At 38.2% G+C, this 22,121-nt stretch overlaps 1 protein-coding gene across 2 annotated transcripts in view; it reads right to left on the bottom strand.

Moving 5' to 3' along the window:
- The window catches only part of BRWD1 (bromodomain and WD repeat domain containing 1), a 107,061-nt gene that overhangs the window by 70,625 nt on the left and 14,315 nt on the right, over positions 1 to 22,121 (bottom strand). For both annotated transcript variants that reach the window (XM_059164739.1, XM_059164738.1), the window contains exons 5-13: positions 15,632 to 15,782; positions 13,490 to 13,588; positions 12,965 to 13,125; positions 11,544 to 11,765; positions 7,216 to 7,316; positions 5,864 to 5,934; positions 3,561 to 3,661; positions 2,769 to 2,809; positions 1,821 to 1,919 (exon numbers count right to left, since the gene is read on the bottom strand). In XM_059164739.1, the coding sequence (XP_059020722.1) occupies positions 1,821 to 1,919; positions 2,769 to 2,809; positions 3,561 to 3,661; positions 5,864 to 5,934; positions 7,216 to 7,316; positions 11,544 to 11,765; positions 12,965 to 13,125; positions 13,490 to 13,588; positions 15,632 to 15,782 (1,046 nt within the window). The remainder of the gene's footprint in view (positions 1 to 1,820; positions 1,920 to 2,768; positions 2,810 to 3,560; positions 3,662 to 5,863; positions 5,935 to 7,215; positions 7,317 to 11,543; positions 11,766 to 12,964; positions 13,126 to 13,489; positions 13,589 to 15,631; positions 15,783 to 22,121) is intronic.

The following is a 22,121-nucleotide window of genomic DNA, read 5'->3' on the forward strand; positions in this document are numbered from 1 at the left end:
TAATTTTGTGCGTTCTCTCTCCAGAGAAGATGACAAGAAATTTTAGGAAGACAGAAAGAAGCTAATGCACCCTCACATCCCCCCGTGTCTAGAAAAGTAAACTGACACACAGAGAGTCAATCTTTTGAACTTTAAATAAAACTGTACTCATCTCTTCACACTCCTATACAGAGTGATACTATGGGGTCTCCTGGCAAGAATGGCCTTGGATACAAATGTCTACAATACTTTGCAGCTTTTATGAACATGAAGTGCAAAGTTTCTCTGTAAAATATAGTAGTCAGTAAAACACAGAGAAAAGGCAAAGCCCAACTGCTTTTGAAATCAGAGAATATATCCTAAGAGATTGTAACATAAAATAAACATATATTTTAATTAAAGAAAAAAGCTGTTAAGAATATAGAATAAGTGCCATGTAACACCTATCCATATAAGCATAATGGAAGCACTGGTCCGGTAAAAGTTTAACAGAAGAGGGGTGCCTGGGTGGCTCAGTCAGTTAAGAAGCTGCTTCACCTCAGGTCATGATCCCAGGATCCTGGAATAGAGCCCCACATCGTCTGCCTACTCGAAGCCTGCTTCTCCCTCTCCCACTTCCCCGGCTTGTGTTCCCTCTCTGTCAAATAAATAAAATCTTTAAAAAAAAAAAAGTTATAACAGAAGAGACAAAATGGGGAGTAAAGGCTAAGATGCCATGCTTCATTTTAAACTAAAAGGCATCACCTGTTAGTAACTTTGAAGAAATAGACGTTGTTTTACTTCATCAAGTTGATCCCTCAAGATGAGAACACTAAAACAAATATACTCACTGATTTTTTTTTTTTAAGATTTTATTTATTAGCCAGAGAGAGGGAGAGAGCACACAAGCAGGGGAACCAGCAGGCAGAGGGAGAAGGCTCCCCACTAAGCAGGGATTTCCCCATGCAGGGCTCAATCCCAGGACCCCAAGGATCATGACCTGAGCTGAGGGCAGAGAGTTAACCTACCGGGCCACCCAGGTGTCCCCCCATGAGTTCTTATATACAGAAAACTCTACTTCACAAGACTGGAAAGATGTAGAACTTTAAATGAGAAAAGAATTATTTCCACCTCTGGAAGGAATTACAGGCAGAGCACTCCACGGCAGTAAGAAAACAGCAGTTTCCAGCCTCGGTAAAAATGTTTGATTTAAGGTTTTTACACTGATATTCCTATTTTGCTTAATAAAATAATTGTTCACAGGTAAATGTGATTTCAAATTATCCTCTTAATAATGAATTAACCTTCATTATTTCAACCAGTCAAGGACTGACGACAGCATTCATTCTCACACTAAGATGCTTTTGAGTATCTAGATAGAGCATTTTTAAATAAGAGTAGAGTTGTGATTTGTGAACAAGGATTATCAGATTTCTAGTACATATTCTCTCTACCACATTCCCTACCACAGATCATTTCACAAAAATATGAGTATCCAATTTATTTTGATACCAAATAAAACTGTTTGAGTCACAGCAGAGGAGTTAATTTCCCCTGCAATTATTAAAGGTAAAGCAAACATAAGGATTTTCAAAGAACTAAATGTGAAAAACTGGTAAGAACTTTGATATGGTGCTACCCTAGACCAGGCAGTGTCCTAGAAACATAAACATAAGGATAAATTCTTTGGGATATATGAGATTTACATATCAACGTATCAGATATGTAGGAAGTAGCCACTCATTTAGATCACTGCTTTGTAATAGGAGGTGGTTCAAATCCCCTGACAAAGCTGTCAACCACCAGAAAGAAAGACCACATAACTATGATGCACCCGCTTCCTATAATCCATCTCCACTCACCCTGAGACTCGGGTTGCCATATCCAATAAAATGCTTCTCCACTCCAATTGCTCAAATCTCCAAATCCGTGCCGTTCCATCTCTGCTACCACTTAAGAACCTTAAAAAATTCAGAAAAAGATCTTATACTCACATACATGCCAAAAAGTACAGTCAAAATCACAAGCAAAAAGCATTCTCAATGTAGCCATCCTGACCGCAGGGAAACGTACAGGTATTAATTCAAAAGACAGGGATTTAGAGCAAATCTGATGAGGAAAAAAATCTGGTTTGCTCTAATTTGCCTGGCCCTCTGCAGTTAAAGCACTTTTCAAACTCAACCAACAGCCTGTCAAATAGACTTGAGTTTTGAGAAGACAATGTACAAGTAGTACATGGAGGGGAAAACAAACAGGAAGAATTAAAAGATGTGTGGGAAGATCAGTAAGAGCAAAATTCCATTGTAAGCATCTTCATTCTAAAGTCAAATTCATCTTGTAACAAAGGATGAACTCGACAAAGGATAAACTCAAACAAATACATCTTTTAACAAAGGAAAGTGTTAAAAACTGCAATTTAGGAAAGGCACCTAAAAAAAACTGGAGACCAAGAGAGTATATAATTAAAGTGACAATTCTGTCACATGACACAACATGGTGGCTGCTAGAAGAGATTTTTTTTACTTAAACAAGGAACTTCATTAGCTTTACACCTAATAGTTGAGCTCCTATTGATCATAGGACCTGGTAGAAGCTACAATTGTAAACACCTGTGCTTAACGTGTTCCCCCCCACTGCAGACACTTTTCATTCAGTTAATACACTTACTACTAAAGTGCCTGCAGTACATACAGCCATGTATCAGCTGTACTAGTATGAACCAGAGCGGATCGGCCTCAAAGCACATTCACACTGAGGCGCTCACTCGCTCTCGCGCGCGCTCTCTCTCTCTCTCACACACACACACTTACCGATCACCATTGTTACAAAACTGGATACTATCAACTTTATCCTAAGGGGTGTGGGACGGGGCAGAAAACAAACACAAAGGTGATCACTCTTATTTGTAAATAAAACAACAACAAAAAAACCCACTCCATTTTTAGAACTGGAAGCACGGTTGAGAGTAAGAATGTGCACTTGTGCTGCTTAGCACCATCGTTCCTACATTTACACGCAAAAAACCTAACTATAATACGACTATAAAAAGAGAAGCTTTCCTTCTAAGTTTAAAACTGTATTTATGTGCTCGCTTCAGCAGCACATATACTAAAACTGTATTTACAAAGAACTGCATTTGTTAAGAATTCACATGTAGAAAGTAATTAAAGCATAAAGTAGCTGAAAACAAGGCATTACTTTGATAATTATTTACATATTTTGGAACTATTAATTTCATAGAACTTCCTATGGGAAAAAAGACAACCTGACTACCAAGCAGTATTCCAGAATCCTAAGAGTTAACTACCTTACTATACATTAACAGCATTCTGATTTCATGAGTGTGATTAAAATGAGTAAGTCCCCTGAAACTAAACCCACCCAAATAAATGGTCATAATCAAGATTTTCAACTTAAAGCTGAAATAACCACAAAATACTAGCACAGTCATATACTTAGTCGTCAATAATAACCTTCACCTTTATATATGCAATCCCTCCTGCATTTAAAATTAGAATAACAATTTTGTTAGCAATATTTGACTATGGACCAAGAGGAATATTAATGATTAGTTTATAGAATTTTATAACATGAATACTTACAGTGTGGCTTTCAAGTTCTGCGATTTTTTCAGGTGCTTCAAAACCCAAAAAATACATTCTGATTACATGATCAGTACTACCTGTGGCTAAAAACATACCACCTGAAATAAAAATGTTAAGGTTTAAAAATTCAGTGTGTAACAAATATCTGAACCAAATTTCTATATCAAATTAAGCAAGATATTTTATTCCAAAATTACATTTATCTCAATAGATCCGTTTTCTAACACACTATATAAAGACCTTTTAAAATTAATATAATACAGAGTGATGTAATTTATAACAAAAAATATATATGCATTTGGTCTTCATTCCGGTTTCTGGCACAGAGTTCCTAAAACCCTTGGGATTTCCCAAGCAACAACACTGATGAAAGTATCTTGATATTCAAAACAAATCCATTTCACCCATACCGGAGTTTATGTTAATAAAGTGACTCTTGGGGCGCCTGGGTGGCTTAGTGGGTTAAAGCCGCTGCCTTTGGCTCAGGCCATGATCTCAGGGTCCTGGGATCGAGCCCTGCATCAGGCTCTCCCTTCAACAGGGAACCTGCTTCCTTCTCTCTCTCTGACTGCCTCTCTGACTACTTGTGGTTTCTGTCAAATAAATAAATATAGTCTTATAAATAAATAAGTAAATAGGGAGAGCACCTAAGAATGGGGGTGCTGACTGCGAGAAGTACCAACCATGTTGAGAAGGTTGGAACTTCTGGTCCCACTTTTCTGACCTCTGAGGAGGGGAGAAGAAGGGAGGTGAATCAATCACCAATGATTTAATCAACTGTTTCTATGTAACAGAACTCCATAAAAACCTAAAGGACAGTGTTCAGAAAGCTTCCAGGCTGGTGACCATGTGGAGATTTGGGAAGACCGGCATGTCTAGAGAGTCCATACACTTTATCCTCTGCATCCCTTCCACATGGCTGTCACCCAGTTATATCCTTTTATAATAAGCTGGAAATCTGGTAAAACGTCTGAGTTCTGTGAGCGGTTCGAGCAAAATAATCAAACCCAAGGAGGGAGTTATGGAACCTCTGGTCTTTAGCCAGTCGGTCAGAAGCACAGCTGACAACTGGGTCTGACCAGGGTGGGGGGTGGGGGTCTTGGAGGACTGAACTCTTAACCTGTGGGATCACACACTGTTCTTTAGAGAAAGGGTCTCAGAACAGAGCTGAACTGTAGGACACCCAGCTGGTGCTGAAAAATTGCTGGATGGTGTTAAAAAAAAAAAAAAAAAAAGAACCAAATACATATACATCAGATGGAACTTTAATTAAAAGTGTACTTCAGGGGACGCCTGGGTGGCTCAGTTGGTTAAGCGGCTGCCTTCAGTTCAGGTCATGATCCCAGCGACCTGGGATCGAGTCCCACATCGGGCTCCTTGCTCAACAGGGAGCCTGCTTCTCCCTCTGCCTCTGCCTGCCTGTGCTCGCTTTCTCGCTCTCCCTCTCTCTGACAAATAAATAAATAAAATCTTTTTAAAAAAAAAAAAAAAAAAAAAAAGTGTACTTCAGGGGTGCCTGGGTGGCTCAGTGGATTAAGCCGCTGCCTTCGGCTCAGGTCATGATCTCAGGGTCCTGGGATCGAGTCCCGCATCGGGCTCTCTGCTCAGCAGGGAGCCTGCTTCCCTCTCTCTCTCTCTCTCTGGCTTCCTCTCTGTCTACTTGTGATTGCTCTCTGTCAAATAAATAAATCTTTAAAAAAAAAAAGTGTACTTCAATCTGGAAATGTTCACTATCTCCCACTGCTTTATTAATTGTGGCAATGACCATATGTGCTGCTTAAGATGCTTGACAAAAGAGGCCCTGCTTTCTAAATAACTTCACGTACCTAAACTTAGCTTCAGAATACAAAATTCACTCATTCAAGTTTTTAGACTTTTATGTAAAGGGGAAAATCTCTGACTTCCCCTAAAAAGAAAGATTATCACACAAGCTCACTGTACAAGAAAAGAAAATGTACAATAACTTCACCCAAAATGAGTGGAAAACAAATTTAAACTATAAAAATCTGCAGTTCAGCCTATTCAAGAAAAGCAGAGTTTGGGTATTGCCTCACACAGGGGCTCATGTGGATACCGTAAGCCTCCTTTCACCGACTCTGATTACCAAGAGAATCAGAGACTGGGACAATGAGGGAGTGAAAGACAAGGGGAAAAGCTAATGAAATAAACATCTTGGATTAAACCTAATGAAATGGGCGTAAGTGATTTACCATCCATCTGACAAATACTCTTAGCAAAAACACGATCATTCAATAAATACTAAATAAAACTAAGAAGAAAAATTACTGAAGTTATCTTACCAACACTAAAAGAAGAACAAAGCATCTGAACACCCGGTCTAGGCTTTTCCGTGAACTTCAGAGGACGTGGACTTTAAAAGAAGTTGTTTTAAAACTCATTAGTTCAACACATTAACAGGGTTTATAATGTCGGCTTTAATCTAGCGTGGTTAGAAGTCATCACCTTATTATACAGTAGCTCACAGGCATTTCTGCATACGCTTATTAGAGCTGGACGGAGTCCAAAGGCTCTGCCCCATCCCGGTATACCCAAGAGCCTGACCCCACAGCAATGGCTTCACCCACCAACCCCATCTTGTAACTGAGGAAGACTAAAACTCACACTGCAAGTGAACCCACTATGCAGGCTGTAGAGCAGGGTACACAGCCATGAGGAACAGCACTGCTCAACAGAAACAATGCAAGCCACACATGTAACTTTAAATTTTTATAGTAGCCACATTAAATGTAGAAAGATAAAATCAGTTTTATTTCATTTAACCTAATATATCCAAAATATCATATGAATATGAATAAAATATTAATGAGAACTTCAGATACTTTTCATTCTCTATCTTGGAAATCTTCCAGAATATACTAGATACATACTACACCTTCATTTGAACTCTTTTCATCAAAGATACTTTATCTGTATTTAGGTTTCCTAAAACTCACAGCTGAGAAACTAAATTCACATAGTCTATTTGAAATACACTTACAGGTTTTGTGGTTCCTGAGTCAAGTATCAGTTTTTAAGATGAAACTAATAATTAAGTTCTTCAAATGCACCACCCACATCCAAGATGCTCAACAGTCCCATGTGGCTGGTGGCTACTGTCTGGGACAGCATAGGTCTATAACCTGTCTTCTGATTCTTAAGTAATCCTGCCTAAATTTCTGAGTATAAATCTCTAACATTTTTCAAAACACTTCACATACATACAATCTCACTTTTTTCTCCCCATGAGATGTGTCCACTAAGAATAGCTATGCTTCTTTCACACACCTAAACAGTGCATTGTAGGGGCGCCGGGGTAGCTCAGAGGTTAGGTACATCAACTCTTGATTTCAGCTCAGGTCATGATCTCAGCATCATGAGACCAAGTCCCACATGCGGGTCCTCACTAAGTGTGTAGTCCGCTTGAGATTCTCTCTCCCTCCCTCTGCCCCTCCCCCTGAGCACACTCTCTAAAATAAATAAATCTTTGTAAATAAACAACACACTGTAAAAAGTCAATAGGCAGTAATGCTGTATATAATAGAAAAGTGAAAAGGCAACCACAATACAGAACTTCCTTTTATAATCAGACTTCATCTCATTAGACTAAATTAAACATTAAAGAAAGAGAAATCACACAATTACAGCCACTTACCTGAATTTCAGAGATTCTAAGTCCCACTGCCAGAAACAAACTGTTCCATCAGCACCAGTAGAGACCATGTATCTCTGGGAGCCTTTGGCCATAGGGCTAAACTAAAATGCAACAAGACGGACAATTCAGTTTCCTGAGCTTCTACTGAAGTCATAGTTCAATGGCTTTCCAAAGTTAACCTCAACTGACACACTTAAGTAAAACTTAAGAATTACAAAATACAGGCAATAGCATAGTGAAAATAAAAGGAAAAAAAAGGTCTAACTCTAATTTATAAATGTAATGTGATCTCAGTAAAAGACTACTTTCAAAACTAATAACCAAGAATAGCCAGAAAAGCTTTTAACAGAGAGAAAGTGAAGACCTGATCTTACCAATATGAAAGCATTATCACAAAGCCTCAGTAAGTAAAATTCAGGGGCATGGTAGGTACAGTGACAGAATGACCAATGGGAAAGCACACTCTGAAGTCCAAACTGGACCTTGACGTAAGAGCTAAGATGAATGTGCCCTCTCAAATCGTTTGGGAAACAATGGATCACTGCATAAAATGATTTACCAACTGTGCCGCAATCTGGAAGCTGTTCTCTGGACTGTACACCAGGATAAATCCCAAGGAGATCAACAACTCAGATATTTAAAAAAGAGAACTATAAGTGTAGTCTAAAAAAAACCCACAAGAATTATACTGTAACTTCAGAATTGAGCTAGCATTTATGTTTAACAAAGTTCAACTGTATTCCACAACAAGCTAGACAACGTAAGACCAATTTGGACCAGGAGATACCCAAGAGGGCTTAATGGACAAAGAGGAGAATACAAAGAAAACAAGAAAAACACACTAGGCAAAAGAATATGAACAGAAGTACCAGAGTGAGAAGGAATATGGTATGTGATAGCAACAGAAATATCTATGTGACTGAAGTGCTCATTTTGCAAGTGGTGGAGGAATGGGTTAAATGGGTAGAGAATCTGGACCGAATAAGATCAAGAAGTAACTGCAGTCCTCAAGTAAAACCCTAAAATGTGTCGGACAGCAGTCCATCACAGTTACGAAAAGGAAACATAAGAAAAACAACTAAGAATCAATCCAGTTAATCTAAGAAGCTTAACTGGAAGGAAGTACTCCCTTCCTTTGCCCAGAATGGGGAGGAAAGCCACGGAGAACGCCAGGTCGTGCGGACTCAGGAGGCATTCGAGACAAAGGAGGTCAGCAAACAAAGACCAGTGAAAAAGGAAGAGCTGCGAAGAAAGTTTTTAGGTTACTTACATAATTGTTTACCATTACAGCATCGCAGAGAGATACGGTATATTATCTGATTTATTATTTTTCTCAGGATTATGCACTTGGTAAGGGAGGTAGATCTGCACCTAATAATTTTTCAAAGAAGCTTCTTCCAAGTTCCTGCTCTTCACTACAGGAAATGAAGTACTTTTTAAATGCCAAAAGTGATTACTTATATCAAAGCAGATGTGTTCCAGAATATGGACTAAAACTGAGTTTTGGAGGATATCCCATTAAAAGTAGTAACCGAAGGTACTTAATAATCAAGTATTTTTGTTAATTAAAATTCCACCATGAATCTGTACATCTGCTAAAGTACTTGAAGAATTCTAAACCTGAATTTCTGTGGAAAAGTACACTATTTTAAGTGACCTATGTTTTAATTAAATCCAATTCTTAGATACACAAATGGTGTTGCTCTCTATTCTGCCCCTAGCTCAACACCATACTGTTTTCTCTGTAATACCTCTAAAGAATTTTTATACCGAATACGGAAAAAGTTAAGGTCTCTTTTTTTTTTTATTTTTTTTTTAAGATTTTATTTTATTTTTTTTTCTTTGATAGAGAGAGATCACAAGTAGGCACAGAGGCAGGCAGAGAGAGAAGGGGAAGCAGGCTCCCCACTGAGCAGAGAGCCCGATGGGGGCCTCGATCCCAGGACCCTGAGATCATGACCTGAGCCGAAGGCAGAGGCTTAAACCACTGAGCCACCCAGGCGCCCTTGTAAGGTCTCTTTTGATGAGGGGTTTTGGGGGAGGGGGCAGGAGAAGGGCTCTATGTGTTTGTCTTCTTCTAAATGAACTTGATGGCATGCTGAACTCCATTCAAACAAAGCACTTGGGATTTCAAACATAAACACACTAACTTTATACCAAGACTTGGAAAGATATGCTGTCCTTACATCATTGAATCTTCTGATTCAGGAGTATACTAGACGTTTTAACTAATACAGATTATTCCCTCCCCCCTCCTCCGACCACAGACCCCAAGGCTCTGTCATTATTTTTAAGACCTTTCTTCATATAGACTTTTCCCATTTCCTGATAAATGTGTTTGCAGGCTTTTGTTGCTACTGTGAATTATGTTCTTACTCCATTATATCAGTGGTTTATAGTGAAGTTTTGATTTTAGGACACAGGTCCTATATCCATCCAGTTTACTAAGATCTCAGCAATTCTAGTAAGTTTTAATAGAATTCACCAGTGAGTCCTCTGAGCTTGGAGTTTTCTTTTTAAATTTTTTTTTTTTCTTTTTTTAAGTGCCCAACAGGAATTTTTAACCTTTCAAGCCTGTCCTTTACTGTTTGTAAGTAGCACCACTTCTCAAATGCAGAATCACTGACAGCCAGCCATGTTCCATTAATTAACCTCAAAGCTACTCATCAGTGACCATAATATGGATTTTTGGATATTAAAAATTAAGAGTCTCACTTTTCCAAGATGGTTTAGGCAAGTTCTGCATAAAGGAAAAGAGTAAGAAGTATGATCTCTCATAGTCGCTGGTGGCTTCGTGATTCTGTTCAACAATCTCACACGGCTACTTCCAAAGTCAAAATAGTTTTCTTGAAATCTATACATTTTGAGTAACTATTCAGCACAGAACATACACCTGGATGCATAATAAGTTCTACTTTTACAACTTGTTTAGTGGCAAAATAAGGACTTTTTAATGTATGCTGATCCTCTGTTTTGCTATTAAATAATCAAGTATTCAAAGGTAGTTTAGCCCTATTAACAGCTAAATGCACATGTTTCCTGTGTCTTTATTACATGTACATTCTAGACAAAGCTGTGGAGGGGCAATTTGTACAACATAAAACTCACCATTTTAGCTATTTTAAAATGTACAAGTCACGGAGCACCTGGGTGGCTCAGTCCGTTAAGCATCTGACTCGATTTTGGCTCAGGTCATAATCTCAGGATCCTGAGATCCAGCTCCAAGGTGGGCTCCACAGTGGGCTCCCTGCTTAGCATGGAGTTGCTTAAGATTCTCTCTCTCCCCTTCCCCCCCACCCCTCCTCCCTTCTCATCCTTTTTCTCCTCCTGTCTAAACTAAATAAAAATAAATAAAACGTACAGTTCAAAACAGCACGTAGTAGATTTTCTCATTGGCTGCTATACTGGCCTGGAAGTTTGTATCAAATAACACAATGTCAACTGTGGAACACACAGTGAAGATCTGAATAAATGTTCAAACTATGAAAACTTCTAGAGAATTTCTTGCCTTAAAATAAACAGGCACAGCAATAAACTTGCTTAAAGTTTCAAAATATAACACTATCTCAATTATGTTTGTCTTCATTCAAAAATATATCTGTTATCTTTATTCTTCAAGAAAACTGACCAGAAGAGTTGAGAAAAGTGTCTCTAGTCACAGGACTACACACATCTATTTAGAGACAACTAAACATACAGCCTGGGTACAGTGGAACCACTCCCACAGTTTTATCCAAAATCAAATCGGAGGCACCAGTGTACCTTACAAATCAGTATTTTCCTAACAAAACATTCATTTTCAAAAAACGGACTGAATAGCACCATTTTCAGTTCTGAATGAACTAATGGCTCGAAGACTAGGATTTGCTTTAGATACAACAGGAGATGAATAGAGCAAAAAAAGACTGGCCATGAGTTAATGGGCATCTAGGGGTTCTTTATACTATTCTACTTTGTGTATACATAAAATTATCCTCCACAATAAAGTGAAGATTTTTTAAATATACTTCAGCAAACTTAATCAACTTAGAAAAATCCACAGGTTTTAAAGTAGAAAAATCATGAACCTATCCTGCTTCTAACAGACACTCCCCCAGCTCAACTATAAGCCCAATTAGGAAACAGTTAAGTTATCCATCAGGCCTTCATGTAAAGCCCTAAGTGCAATGGACAACATTACTTCACCTTTCCAAGATCCATGGAGGTATGATTAATTACATTTTCTCTTGATTAGTAAAGCAGACCACATAATTACTATTTCTCATCCCTAAGGAGGGAGTTTTAAAGGAAAAGATCATACACAAATGTGCATACTAAAGCTAGTTTACCTGTAAAGATGTGATTGACCCCGTGTGTCCTTGGAGCACAGCAACTGGGGCACAAGTTCTCAAGCACCACACTCTAATTATCTTATCACAGCTCCCTGCAGCAATCATTGTATTCTCATAGTTTACTGCCATATCTGAAATTTCTGCAGAATGACCTCTTAATGTGGATAATAGGCGGCCATTGTGTGTTGACCAAATCTTCACCAAACAATCATCTGAACCCTGAGAAGAAATACACCCAAAGACAAATATTAAAACAGCAAATCTTTTCTAGCATTTTTTTTTTCATGTTTACAGCAGCTTTATTCACAAATGCTAATACTCAGAAGTAACCAAGATGTTCTAGCATTTTTAAAAATAACATTTCCAGGTCACTCAAATTAAGTATAACTCTTCTCTTTCCAACTGTATGATACTCTGTAAATTATGACTCGTACAGTCAGAACACTTACGGAGCAATAGGATTTTTTTTTTCTTCAAATCAAGTAACATCTATATAAAGATACTATGGGAAAAAAAAGATACTATGAAGTTTTCATTTCTGTGGATCAGACCACATTACAAATACTAATTTCCCAAAATCCCCCACCAAGTAATGAGTTCAACTAAAAATTCATTGCTCACCTATTTCAATTAACAATGGTTAAATGTCACTTTAGCTCACATCAAGCTAAATAATTTGATACGCATCAGGACAGACCTACAGTTCACAAGCTAAGTGAGTGGCAACCTCAAAAACAACTAAAAAATAATGGGATTAGCATCCTCATTTTAAATAACCGAACAACACAGTCTCAAACTCATAGCCACCAGCCAGCATCCACCTAACTCAGAAAATTTTTTAGTATTTACTCTGAATCTCATAACTGAAAAAGGGAACTTAAACTTCTGACCCATTGTAATCGTCCCTAAAAATATTAAAATGTTAGATTATAAATTTTTACATACAGTTTCACAATAATAATAAAATAATCTTTCACTGTTCAAGTAATCAATTCCCTGAATCAATGAGTAAGCAATATGAATATGAATCGCCTGCAGAGATCTGGATTTTTATGGAAGCTTTTCCGGTCTGTTTTGGTTACTGCACATACTAGAAATTACCCTCAGCAGTAGGTCTAGAATGGGCTGGAAGTGAAATACCAGGCATGCGTATTTTTAAGATCCTTGATGATCATGCCCATGAACCACTCTCTAAGTCAATGTCTCACAAACTCTACACAAGGCCTGGCTATCTGCATCTGAATCACTTGGGATACTTAATAAAAATGCAAATTCATGGGCCCCACACTAGATCAATGGAGTCAAAATCCCTGAGAATGGGAACCACAGAATCTACATGTTTTATAAGATCTCCTACATGATTCTAATGTACACAATGCTCTAGATGATACCAAATTGAGTTTAAAACGTTAACTCACGGTAAAGATTCTATGTCCTGTCCTGTCAAATGCTACACAGTAAACAGCAGACAGATGTCCGAGAATCCTTCTGTGCATTTTTATATGCTGATACATAGTTCCTGGAAATGCTGTGCTAAAAGTGGAACACCCTGTGAGTTGTTTTCCTCGATGTATCTCCACTAGGAAATAAAAACAATGAAAATGGTTAAGGAAAGAGCCAATATGTAAAAAATGAAAAACTCTAAAACAATTTCTAGAGGGTCACAGAATCTACGTTCATGATATGCTAAGGACACAAGTTTCTCCCCAACTCTGTTCTACTATAACCACCATTATGAGCCTCCCGTTACCGTAAGATTATCTCTCATTAATTTTTATTACATTTAGTAACAACTTTAAAAAATATTAAGTCTGAAAATTGGTACTTATTACTACTGAAACAACACTACCAGTATTTCCCTTTAAATTTTAATATAGCCATTACAAAGTTAGGCAAGAAATTAAAAACATGGTTTCGGGCATCTGCCAAGCACACTCACTCACCAAGACTGGGTGGGGAACCATAATTCACTGGCATTTCTGGAGGTCTTCCTCTGTGAAGAGCAGCAAAGGCAGAGCCCTTCCAAACTGTGTGCCTGCAGTCTTTAAAACGAATTTTAGATACACATAAAATCTTGAAAGTTAACCCCAAGAAAGATTTTATAGAATACTTACGTATATTGTAACAAACTGTTTATTCAAAGTTTTACCAACTAATAAACTTTAACAGAAAAGCCCTAGAGGTTTATTAGACTACTTCTGAAGGGGAAAAAAAAAATAAGACATCTCAGATACAACAACAGCTAACATGAGTATAGCACTTTACAATGTACAAAGTGCTTTCCACGTACATCATCTCATTGAATCCTCACAACAACCCTGTGAGGTAGGTGTGATCGCCAATGCACAAGTGAGGTAACTGAGGCTCAAAGGTTCTGGGACCTTTCAAGAGACCCACTGCCAATGACCAAGTCCAGACGGACCATAAAACCAAATCTTTTGACTCCCAAGTCCTAGTCAATGCCGAGTAAGTTTTTATTTATCAATGCAGAATTACACCACACGATATGAATGGTAAGAGATCTTAGTCACAACGGATCCAGCTTTCCCAAAATGGAAATTTTTGTAAGAAAAATTTTATTTGACTTATAGGAAAATCCTTAAAATGTTAATGGAGTTTTAAAATTAATTTTCGCCAATATTACCATGACTTTAATCTCCTTAGGAAATATTGACAAAATTAAATGGCTTTCCTCTTGTTTTAGGATCATGGATAAGCCTTTACCCAAGAGCACATACACAGGATCTGTGAGTGTGAACACTAATTCTCGAGTTCCGTCCCTCTTTGAACTATCAACAAATACACTAAAAAGAAACATCTGCCCCCTCTAGAGGAGACAGCAGCGGAACACAGGTTATGCTGTGCCAGGAATTAGCTTCTTCACAAATGAAAGAGGAAGGGAAGGAAGGCATCATATAAACCTCTACTGAGCCTCGGGTGCCCCAACCTAACACGCATGTTACTTTTTACATGAACGGATTCATTACCACTATCATGACCGAAGAGCAGTTACAAGGCATCCTCTCTTGACACCAGTACAAAACAGAGAAATATGGGCCCCTACCCTAGAGCAGCTGGCTCAAGTCTCTTCTAAGGTCTGCCAGTTCTAAAGCAGTGCTCATCACAAAACGACACGGAGCTTGACACAAGTAAAGAAAACAGAGGAAAACAGGCCACTCAGGCAACTACTACATAACAACCTAAAATAGAATAATTACAAGGTGAATAGGGACACAGAGAAGGGAGAGGAAGAACAGTTTCCTGACCCAAGCCACAGTGTGGCAGGGCCACAGAGCACTAAGAAGTAACTAAAGCTGACAAACCAGTCTGGCATGGAACCAAGAAGGAGGGTTGTTCTTTCTCAGTCAAGCTTTATATGCTGCTGGCGCACCTAGGAGGCAGCACCGTATCAGCAATGGATCTTAAAGAAAATCACGGGTATACTCAGGATCAGAAGAGCCAACATTCTTGCCCATTAGCAGTTAAGCCATGTCATATACATAGATCGTATCACATACATATACTTAGTCTAAGTGATTTATACCAAGCTAACAGAAAAAGAACAGCAATTCCAAACATTTTGCTACCACATAACTTTGCAAAAAAATTAAAATCGATGAAAAAGAACCATGCAATTGTACATTTTTGGTGCTTGTTTCAAACTGCTACCAATTTAGAAAATCACTTCCCCTTATTACAAAGGGCTTTCAGAATCTAAATACCAAATAAAATACTTCTAGCATTTAAAGAGTTTATTAGACACATACAATTACATTCAATGAAGTTATAAGTGAGCTACAAAATGGAAAATTAAGAACTCACATCGGTAAAACCTCAAACACATCTCAGAATAAATTCAAGTTTTTTCACTTAACATCTAAACCTTAATCATTTTTTTTAAATGCAGAAGGACCCATTAAACACTTATGTAGTAAAATTCAATGTCTATGCTAAATGCAGAGAATTTTATAGTCCACAGCATGGTTTATAGTTACATATCGCCTTTCTTCCACAACGCTTACATTACTTCACAATTATAATTATTATTAAGCTACAAAGCAGAACACTTCTTCAAATTAAGGTACCTTTTGCTGTACGTAGCAAAGACTGCCTTCCTGCACCAAGTAAAGAAGTGACTCTTGAAATACTGGGTGGAATTTCTTTATCCAACATGGGACCAATGCGTTGGCAGATTTGCAACAGATGATCAGGAGCCACATGCTTATTGGACAAGACCTAAGTTGGAGAACAAGTTGTAAAAACATTATTTACAATATTATTCAATAAATATTAAACCTTTAGGGATAAGTCTGACAAAACATGAGAAAAACATGTACAATGAAAACTACAAATCATTGATGAAAGAAATTACAGAAAATCCAATGAACAGCCAGCTGAGACACCTGGGTGGTACAGTCACTGGGCATCTGCCTTTGGCTCATGTCATGATCCTGGGGTTGTGGAATTGAGCCCCACATCAGGCTCTCTGCTCAGCAGGAAGCCTCCCCACTACTGCCCTTGTGTTTCCTCTCTGTCTCTCTGTCAAATACATAAATAAAATCTTCAAAAATAAATAAACATGGGGGCACCTGGGTGGCTCAGTGGGTTAAGACTCTGCATTCGGCTCAGGTCATGACCCCAGGGTCCTGGGATGGAGCAGCCATCAGGCTGCAGGGAGCCCGCTTCCCCCTCTCTCTTTGCTTGCCTCTCTGCATACTTGTGATCTCTCTGTCAAATAAATCAATAAAACTTCTTAAAATAAATAAATAAACATCAAACTGATCTATAGGTTGAAAGCCATCCCAATCAAAATCCAAGCAGGCTTTTTTGCAGAAATTGACAATTTTACTCCAAAATTCATATTCAAATGCAAGTGGCCTACAAAAGCCAAAGCAGTTTTTTTAAAAAACAAAATTGATGTATGAAAATAATACCAACGTACAGGAATCATTACGTAAGGACAACTGATTAACAAAAGCACAAAAAACAAAAGATAATCTTTTCAACAAACAGCTAGAACAACTGGATATCCATTTGCCAAAAAAAAAATTTTTAAACTAGCTTCGATCCATACCTCACTCCATAAACAAAAATTATCTCAAGGCAGATCACATATCTAAATGCACAATCTAAAACTGCAAAACTTATCACAGAAATCACTAGAGAAATCTTTTAAGACCTGGTGTTAGACGAAGATCTCTGAAGACAACAAAAATACAATCCACACAACAACCAACAGACAGACTTCATCAAAACTAACAGCTTCTGGTTTTTTTAAAGGCACTGTTCAAAGCATGAAAAGAGAACCCACAGACTGAAAGAAAGTGTCAACAAAGCTTATCTCTGCTAAATTACTTGTATCTAGAATATAAAAAACTCTCAAAACTCAATTATTTAAAAAAACTTAATTTTTAAAAACAGGCAAAGATTTGAACAGACATGTCTCTCTCTCTCTCTCTCTCTCTCTCTCACACACACACACACACACACACACACACACACACACAGGAATACTACTCAGCCATCAAAAATAACTAAATCTTGCCATTTGCACTGACATGGATAGAACTATAGGGTGTTATGCCAAGTGAAGTAAGTCAGAGAAAGACAAATACCATTTGATTTCACTCATATGTAAAATTTAAGAAACAAAACCGATGAACATAGGGGAAGAGAAGGAAAAATAAAATTAAGACCAAAACAGAGAGAGAGGCAAACCAGAAGAGATGCTAAACTCTAGGAAATAAACAGGGTTGCTGGAGGGGGAGTGAGTGGATGGAGCGTGTAACTGGGTGATGAGCATTAAGGAGGGCATGTGACGGAATGAGCACTGGATGTTGTATGCAGTTGATGAATCACTGAACTCTACCTCTGAAACTAATGATACACTACAGGTTAATTATACTGAATTTAAATTTTAAGAAATTTTTAAATGAACCATTAATAACACACAAGGAGATGAAATCTCAAAATAATTACGCTGAAAGACCCAGAAAAAAAGCACACCCTCTATGATTTTATTTAACATAAAACTCTAGAAAGTGCACATTAATATATCATGACAGAAAGCAGATCTCCCTGGGAACGGGGAGAAAAGAAAAGCAGGAGAGATTACAGAGGGGAAGAAGACATTCTGGGGTGTGACAGAAATGTTCACTATCTTCATTGTGATGGGTTCATCAGCATTAACACACATGCAAATTCATCAACATGAACCTTTATAAATATGCATGCAGTTTAGTTCAGGTCATATATATTTCAAAAAATTAAAAACACAGAGGTACTGTGTAAGTTCAACTTCTAAAGATGCCTAATGTTACCTGATTTGAATTTTAATGCTGTGTTAAGGTTTCTCAATCATGAGATGAGGTCTCTCAATGGTGACATTACCAACATTTGAGGAAAGACAAAAATCATCACTGCACAGGACTGTCTGTACAGGCAAGGCACACTGCACCCCAGCTCCCTTCCATCACTGCCAACAGTATTCTCCATGCCGCTCTGACACCAACAGTGCCCCACACACTTTTTCAAACTCCCTGAGAAACCCTGCTCCAGAGAAAATGTGAAACAAACTTCAAGAGCTCACTTTTGATGCTTATACATTAATTCAAATATAAAATAAGCCTGGATTCAATATAATGTTGTTGTGGGGTACCCGGGTGGTTCAGTCAGTTGAATGTCCGACTCTTGATTTCAGCTCAGTTCATGATTTTTTTTTTTTAGCATAACAGTATTCATTATTTTTGCACCACACCCAGTGCTCCATGCAATCGTGCTCTCCCGAATACCCACCACCTGGTACCCCGACCTCCCACCCTCAGTTCATGATCTTAGGGTTGTGAGATCGAGCCCCACATAGGACTCTATGCGCAACATGGAGTCTGCTTGAGATTCTCTCCCCCTCTCTGACCCTCCCACTTCCTCCACTCTTTTTCTCTCAAGTAAATAGAATATTTAAAATTTTTGTTTGTAAGCCCTTGTGACAGAAGAGGCTAAATAAAAGATCTTCAACTTTTCAACCTGACTTTTGTTTCCTACACTGACAGATTATCCCACAGCAAAACTCCAAAAGGCCTATCAAAGCTCAGATAGACATCAAAGTGTTCCTTAATACTAATTAGCACTCTGTGCTTCAAAGTATCGCATGTGAAAGCTCAAAAACTTGTAGATAATGAGCTCATCACAGGAGGGAAGAGACAGGAGGAACTAGAAGGCAAATTACAACAGGGCCAAGAATACTACAGATCTAAGAATTTGTCAGTGAGGCAATCTGAAAACAAAACCCCCACTGAAGTAACTTGCACTGATCCACCTAAATAACCTATCTAAAAAGCTTAAAAAAGACAAAAGGACTTTGGGCAATGGCAACATAGCTTCTGTAAGGCAGAAAATCACTCTAATAGTTGTAAGATTTCTACTATCCAGGTGGGATAGATAAGATATACTTGGCTTCAAGTTTTGGGGTTACACAACCAAGCCTGTGTCCTGAGTGGAGATAAGACAAGCTATGAGAGACAAGGCTAAAAACAAATTCTCTAACAGAAAAGGTACGGACAGAAAATTTTAAACAGAGTGCTTCCAAGTGCTACACATGGTCTTATTTTATCTCTTAAATGATCGAGAAGGGGAACTTTCTAGATTATACCCGCTGCCTGAATTGAAGCAGCAATAAAACAGTTCATTAAAGTAATAGGAGCCTTCGACATAGGCATGTGTACTTAGACCAAGTCCAGGTGTTGTAGGAACATGGATCTCATGCAACAGCTGTAATCCCATAAAGAAAATTAGACTCGTTGCATTTCTGAGGATTCCAGCATAATCATCAAAGATTGAGGGGGAGGAGGTTTGTTAACCTATTTTTGTATAAAACAAGCTATTTCTGGAAAGTATGGTGGTTCTAGTCCTAATACAAACAACAAAAATGAACAGAGAAGGGTCCTGAGTATGAGCCTCACACCGGGCATAGAGACTGCTTAAAGAGAAAAGCTCAAAACACAAAAACAAGGGGCACCTGGGCATCTCAGCCAGTTAAGCATTAACTGACTCCTGACTTCTCCTCAGGTCAGGATCTCAGCCTGGTGAGATCTAGCCCCACGCTGGGTTCCACACTCAGCATGAAGTCTGCTTTAGATTTTTTTTTCCCTTTCCCTCTTCCCCGCCCCCTGCTTGTGTGCACATGCACTCTCACTCTCAAATTATGTTTTTAAAAAAGAAAATGGTTCTTGATTATTATTAAAACTTAGTATCATAATGACCAACGATAAATAATGTTCCATCAGTGTTTTCAAATCCTCCACAGGCTGGTAATAGTCTCTACCAGTGACTTCAATGAGTAAGGCAGTTTTACAACGTTCTCAGAATTAAGTTCCTTCCAACATCAAGTATTTCTTGTAGCCACAGTCAGTATCATCTTATTTTTGTAGCCAGTCAGTCTCAAAGAGTTCGTAAGCCATAATCCTAGGACCACTGTGTTACTGTCACTGGCACCAAATCAAACTGTGAGCACAAGTCTCTTCAAGCCCAGGGCAGCAGCTGTAACGTGGAAGCAGAGTCTAGATAACAGGTCAAATTGGAAAGCTATGGGAGAGAGTAGCTTTTTCTGTTAAGTTTGGGATACCATAATCAGGTCTAGAATGAATGGTTAGTATCTTTAATATGTACATAATCTAACCTTTAGCTTTCCCTCCATTAAACTACATCTAGAAACCTTACAAGGAAAAATGTGAACTACCACATCACATCACAACTCCTATATAACGGGCACACAGTACCACAATGAAACAAGATGTAACAACAAAGTCTTTGATACAGAATAAAAAAATGGATGCCTTCCATAAGTAATTCTCCTCAGCCTCTGATGCCACAGAAGTTCTTGGCCTCTTTTCTAAGCTTTATCAAGAAATGCAAGTTTAGTCAATGGCAAGATAAATATTGCTATAGATGTAAGAGGGGAAAAGAACTTAACCCTTAGTTTATACAAAAGGACATAGGCAGAGAAATGGTCTAGTGTTGGCACGAAGATCCTTCACTCAAAAGCACTGCTTTTAATTCAGGAAAGACACCTAGTTTTAGCTTCCTGGAGACCAGCTTTGCTCACCCTATAGCCACTGTCTCCCCCACTTGGAAAGGATGCTCTTTTGTAACCAGGAGGCAATGTGAGGTATTCCTGCCCAAAGAAATGGAGAAGAAACTTTCTGGGGCAAGGGAATGTTCCTGAAAAAGTCTCCTCCCTAAAAAAACCCTTCCCTCCCAGCATTTCTAGGATAGCAACCCCTGCCCCAGAAAGTCTCTTCTCCTAATAAAAGAACCCTTTCCTCCCATCATTTCTAGGATATGACAGCAACCGTAAAAGTTTGAGGAGAAAAAAACCAAAACATCAATGTGCCCAATCAAAAAGATAGAGACTAAGGCCTTAATGACACCATTAAATCTTTGTATCAATTCCCCTACAGACTTATAAGATCTCTTTATAACTTTATTATTTAGGCCACTGCTTCTAAGCAAGGAAAGCATCCCATAAGCCTTCTATCATGTGCTACGCAATCACAACAATCCTACCAGTGCTGCCCACCAACCTGAAAATCTGAGGATAAGTCATCCACCAGCCATCCCATAAGGTGAGGCTTGGAAATAGCTTGGAAAATGCTATTCATGTTTCAGCCAATACTAAACGAGGACATAAAGCCTTAGTTAGTATTTCTGTGTAACCCATTAATATCATTTTCCTTTTCCCTTACTTAGCAAAACAGTGAGCCCTATTTCTAGCCTATAAAAGCTTTTCCAAATTACAAATTATTCTTAAGAAGAGTATCTAAGATTTCCGATATTCCTGATAGGGAGTTCTGACTGATCATCACAATAGCAAGGAAGATCATCAGAAAGGAATAAAATACAAAAGGCAAACTAATCAGGGGCTTTATCCATAAATCAGCTGACTTCTGAAAAGACACTTGAGATTATTCTGTTGTAACATATGAAAATAATTAAATTTTCTAAGCAAAACCTAATTAAAATGAACCTGTGTGAAGACTAATCAAAGTCTGGGTTCTACACGGAACTTAATGAAGAGACAAATATGCCCTAAAAAGTCAACCCTCTTTTTTTCTTATTTCACAAGATGTATTAAAGCAGAAGAGGCAGGACATTTCAAAATATAGGAGTTTTAAACACGCTACGGACTACAGAAAATACGAACTAGTGATGTGCCAGTCAAGTAATAACTTTAGCCACATGAACAAAGATCATAGTTTTCAGTATTAGTATCTTCTAGCCAGACTTAGTTTATCACTTCATCAAGAAGTCTGCCATATTCCAAAAGACCAACTGAAATAAAACCTATTCATCTTAGCTATGTCTTGAAACCAAATTCATGAAACTCAACACAAAACGAGCTTACAGAGTCAAATAAAAGCCCTGCACCTAATGAGATTCCAGGTTTGGCTACAGAATCCTGCAGTGTAGGAAACAATTCTTAATACAGTTAAGGCTCTATTCAGAATAGAAGTATTAGTCCCCAAACGAGTAACAAGCCAGAAAGGATCCAGAGCTGCACAACTACTGGTTCAACTCATA

This window comes from Mustela lutreola, chromosome 2, assembly GCF_030435805.1.
Source record: "Mustela lutreola isolate mMusLut2 chromosome 2, mMusLut2.pri, whole genome shotgun sequence".
Lineage (NCBI taxonomy): Eukaryota > Metazoa > Chordata > Mammalia > Carnivora > Mustelidae > Mustela > Mustela lutreola.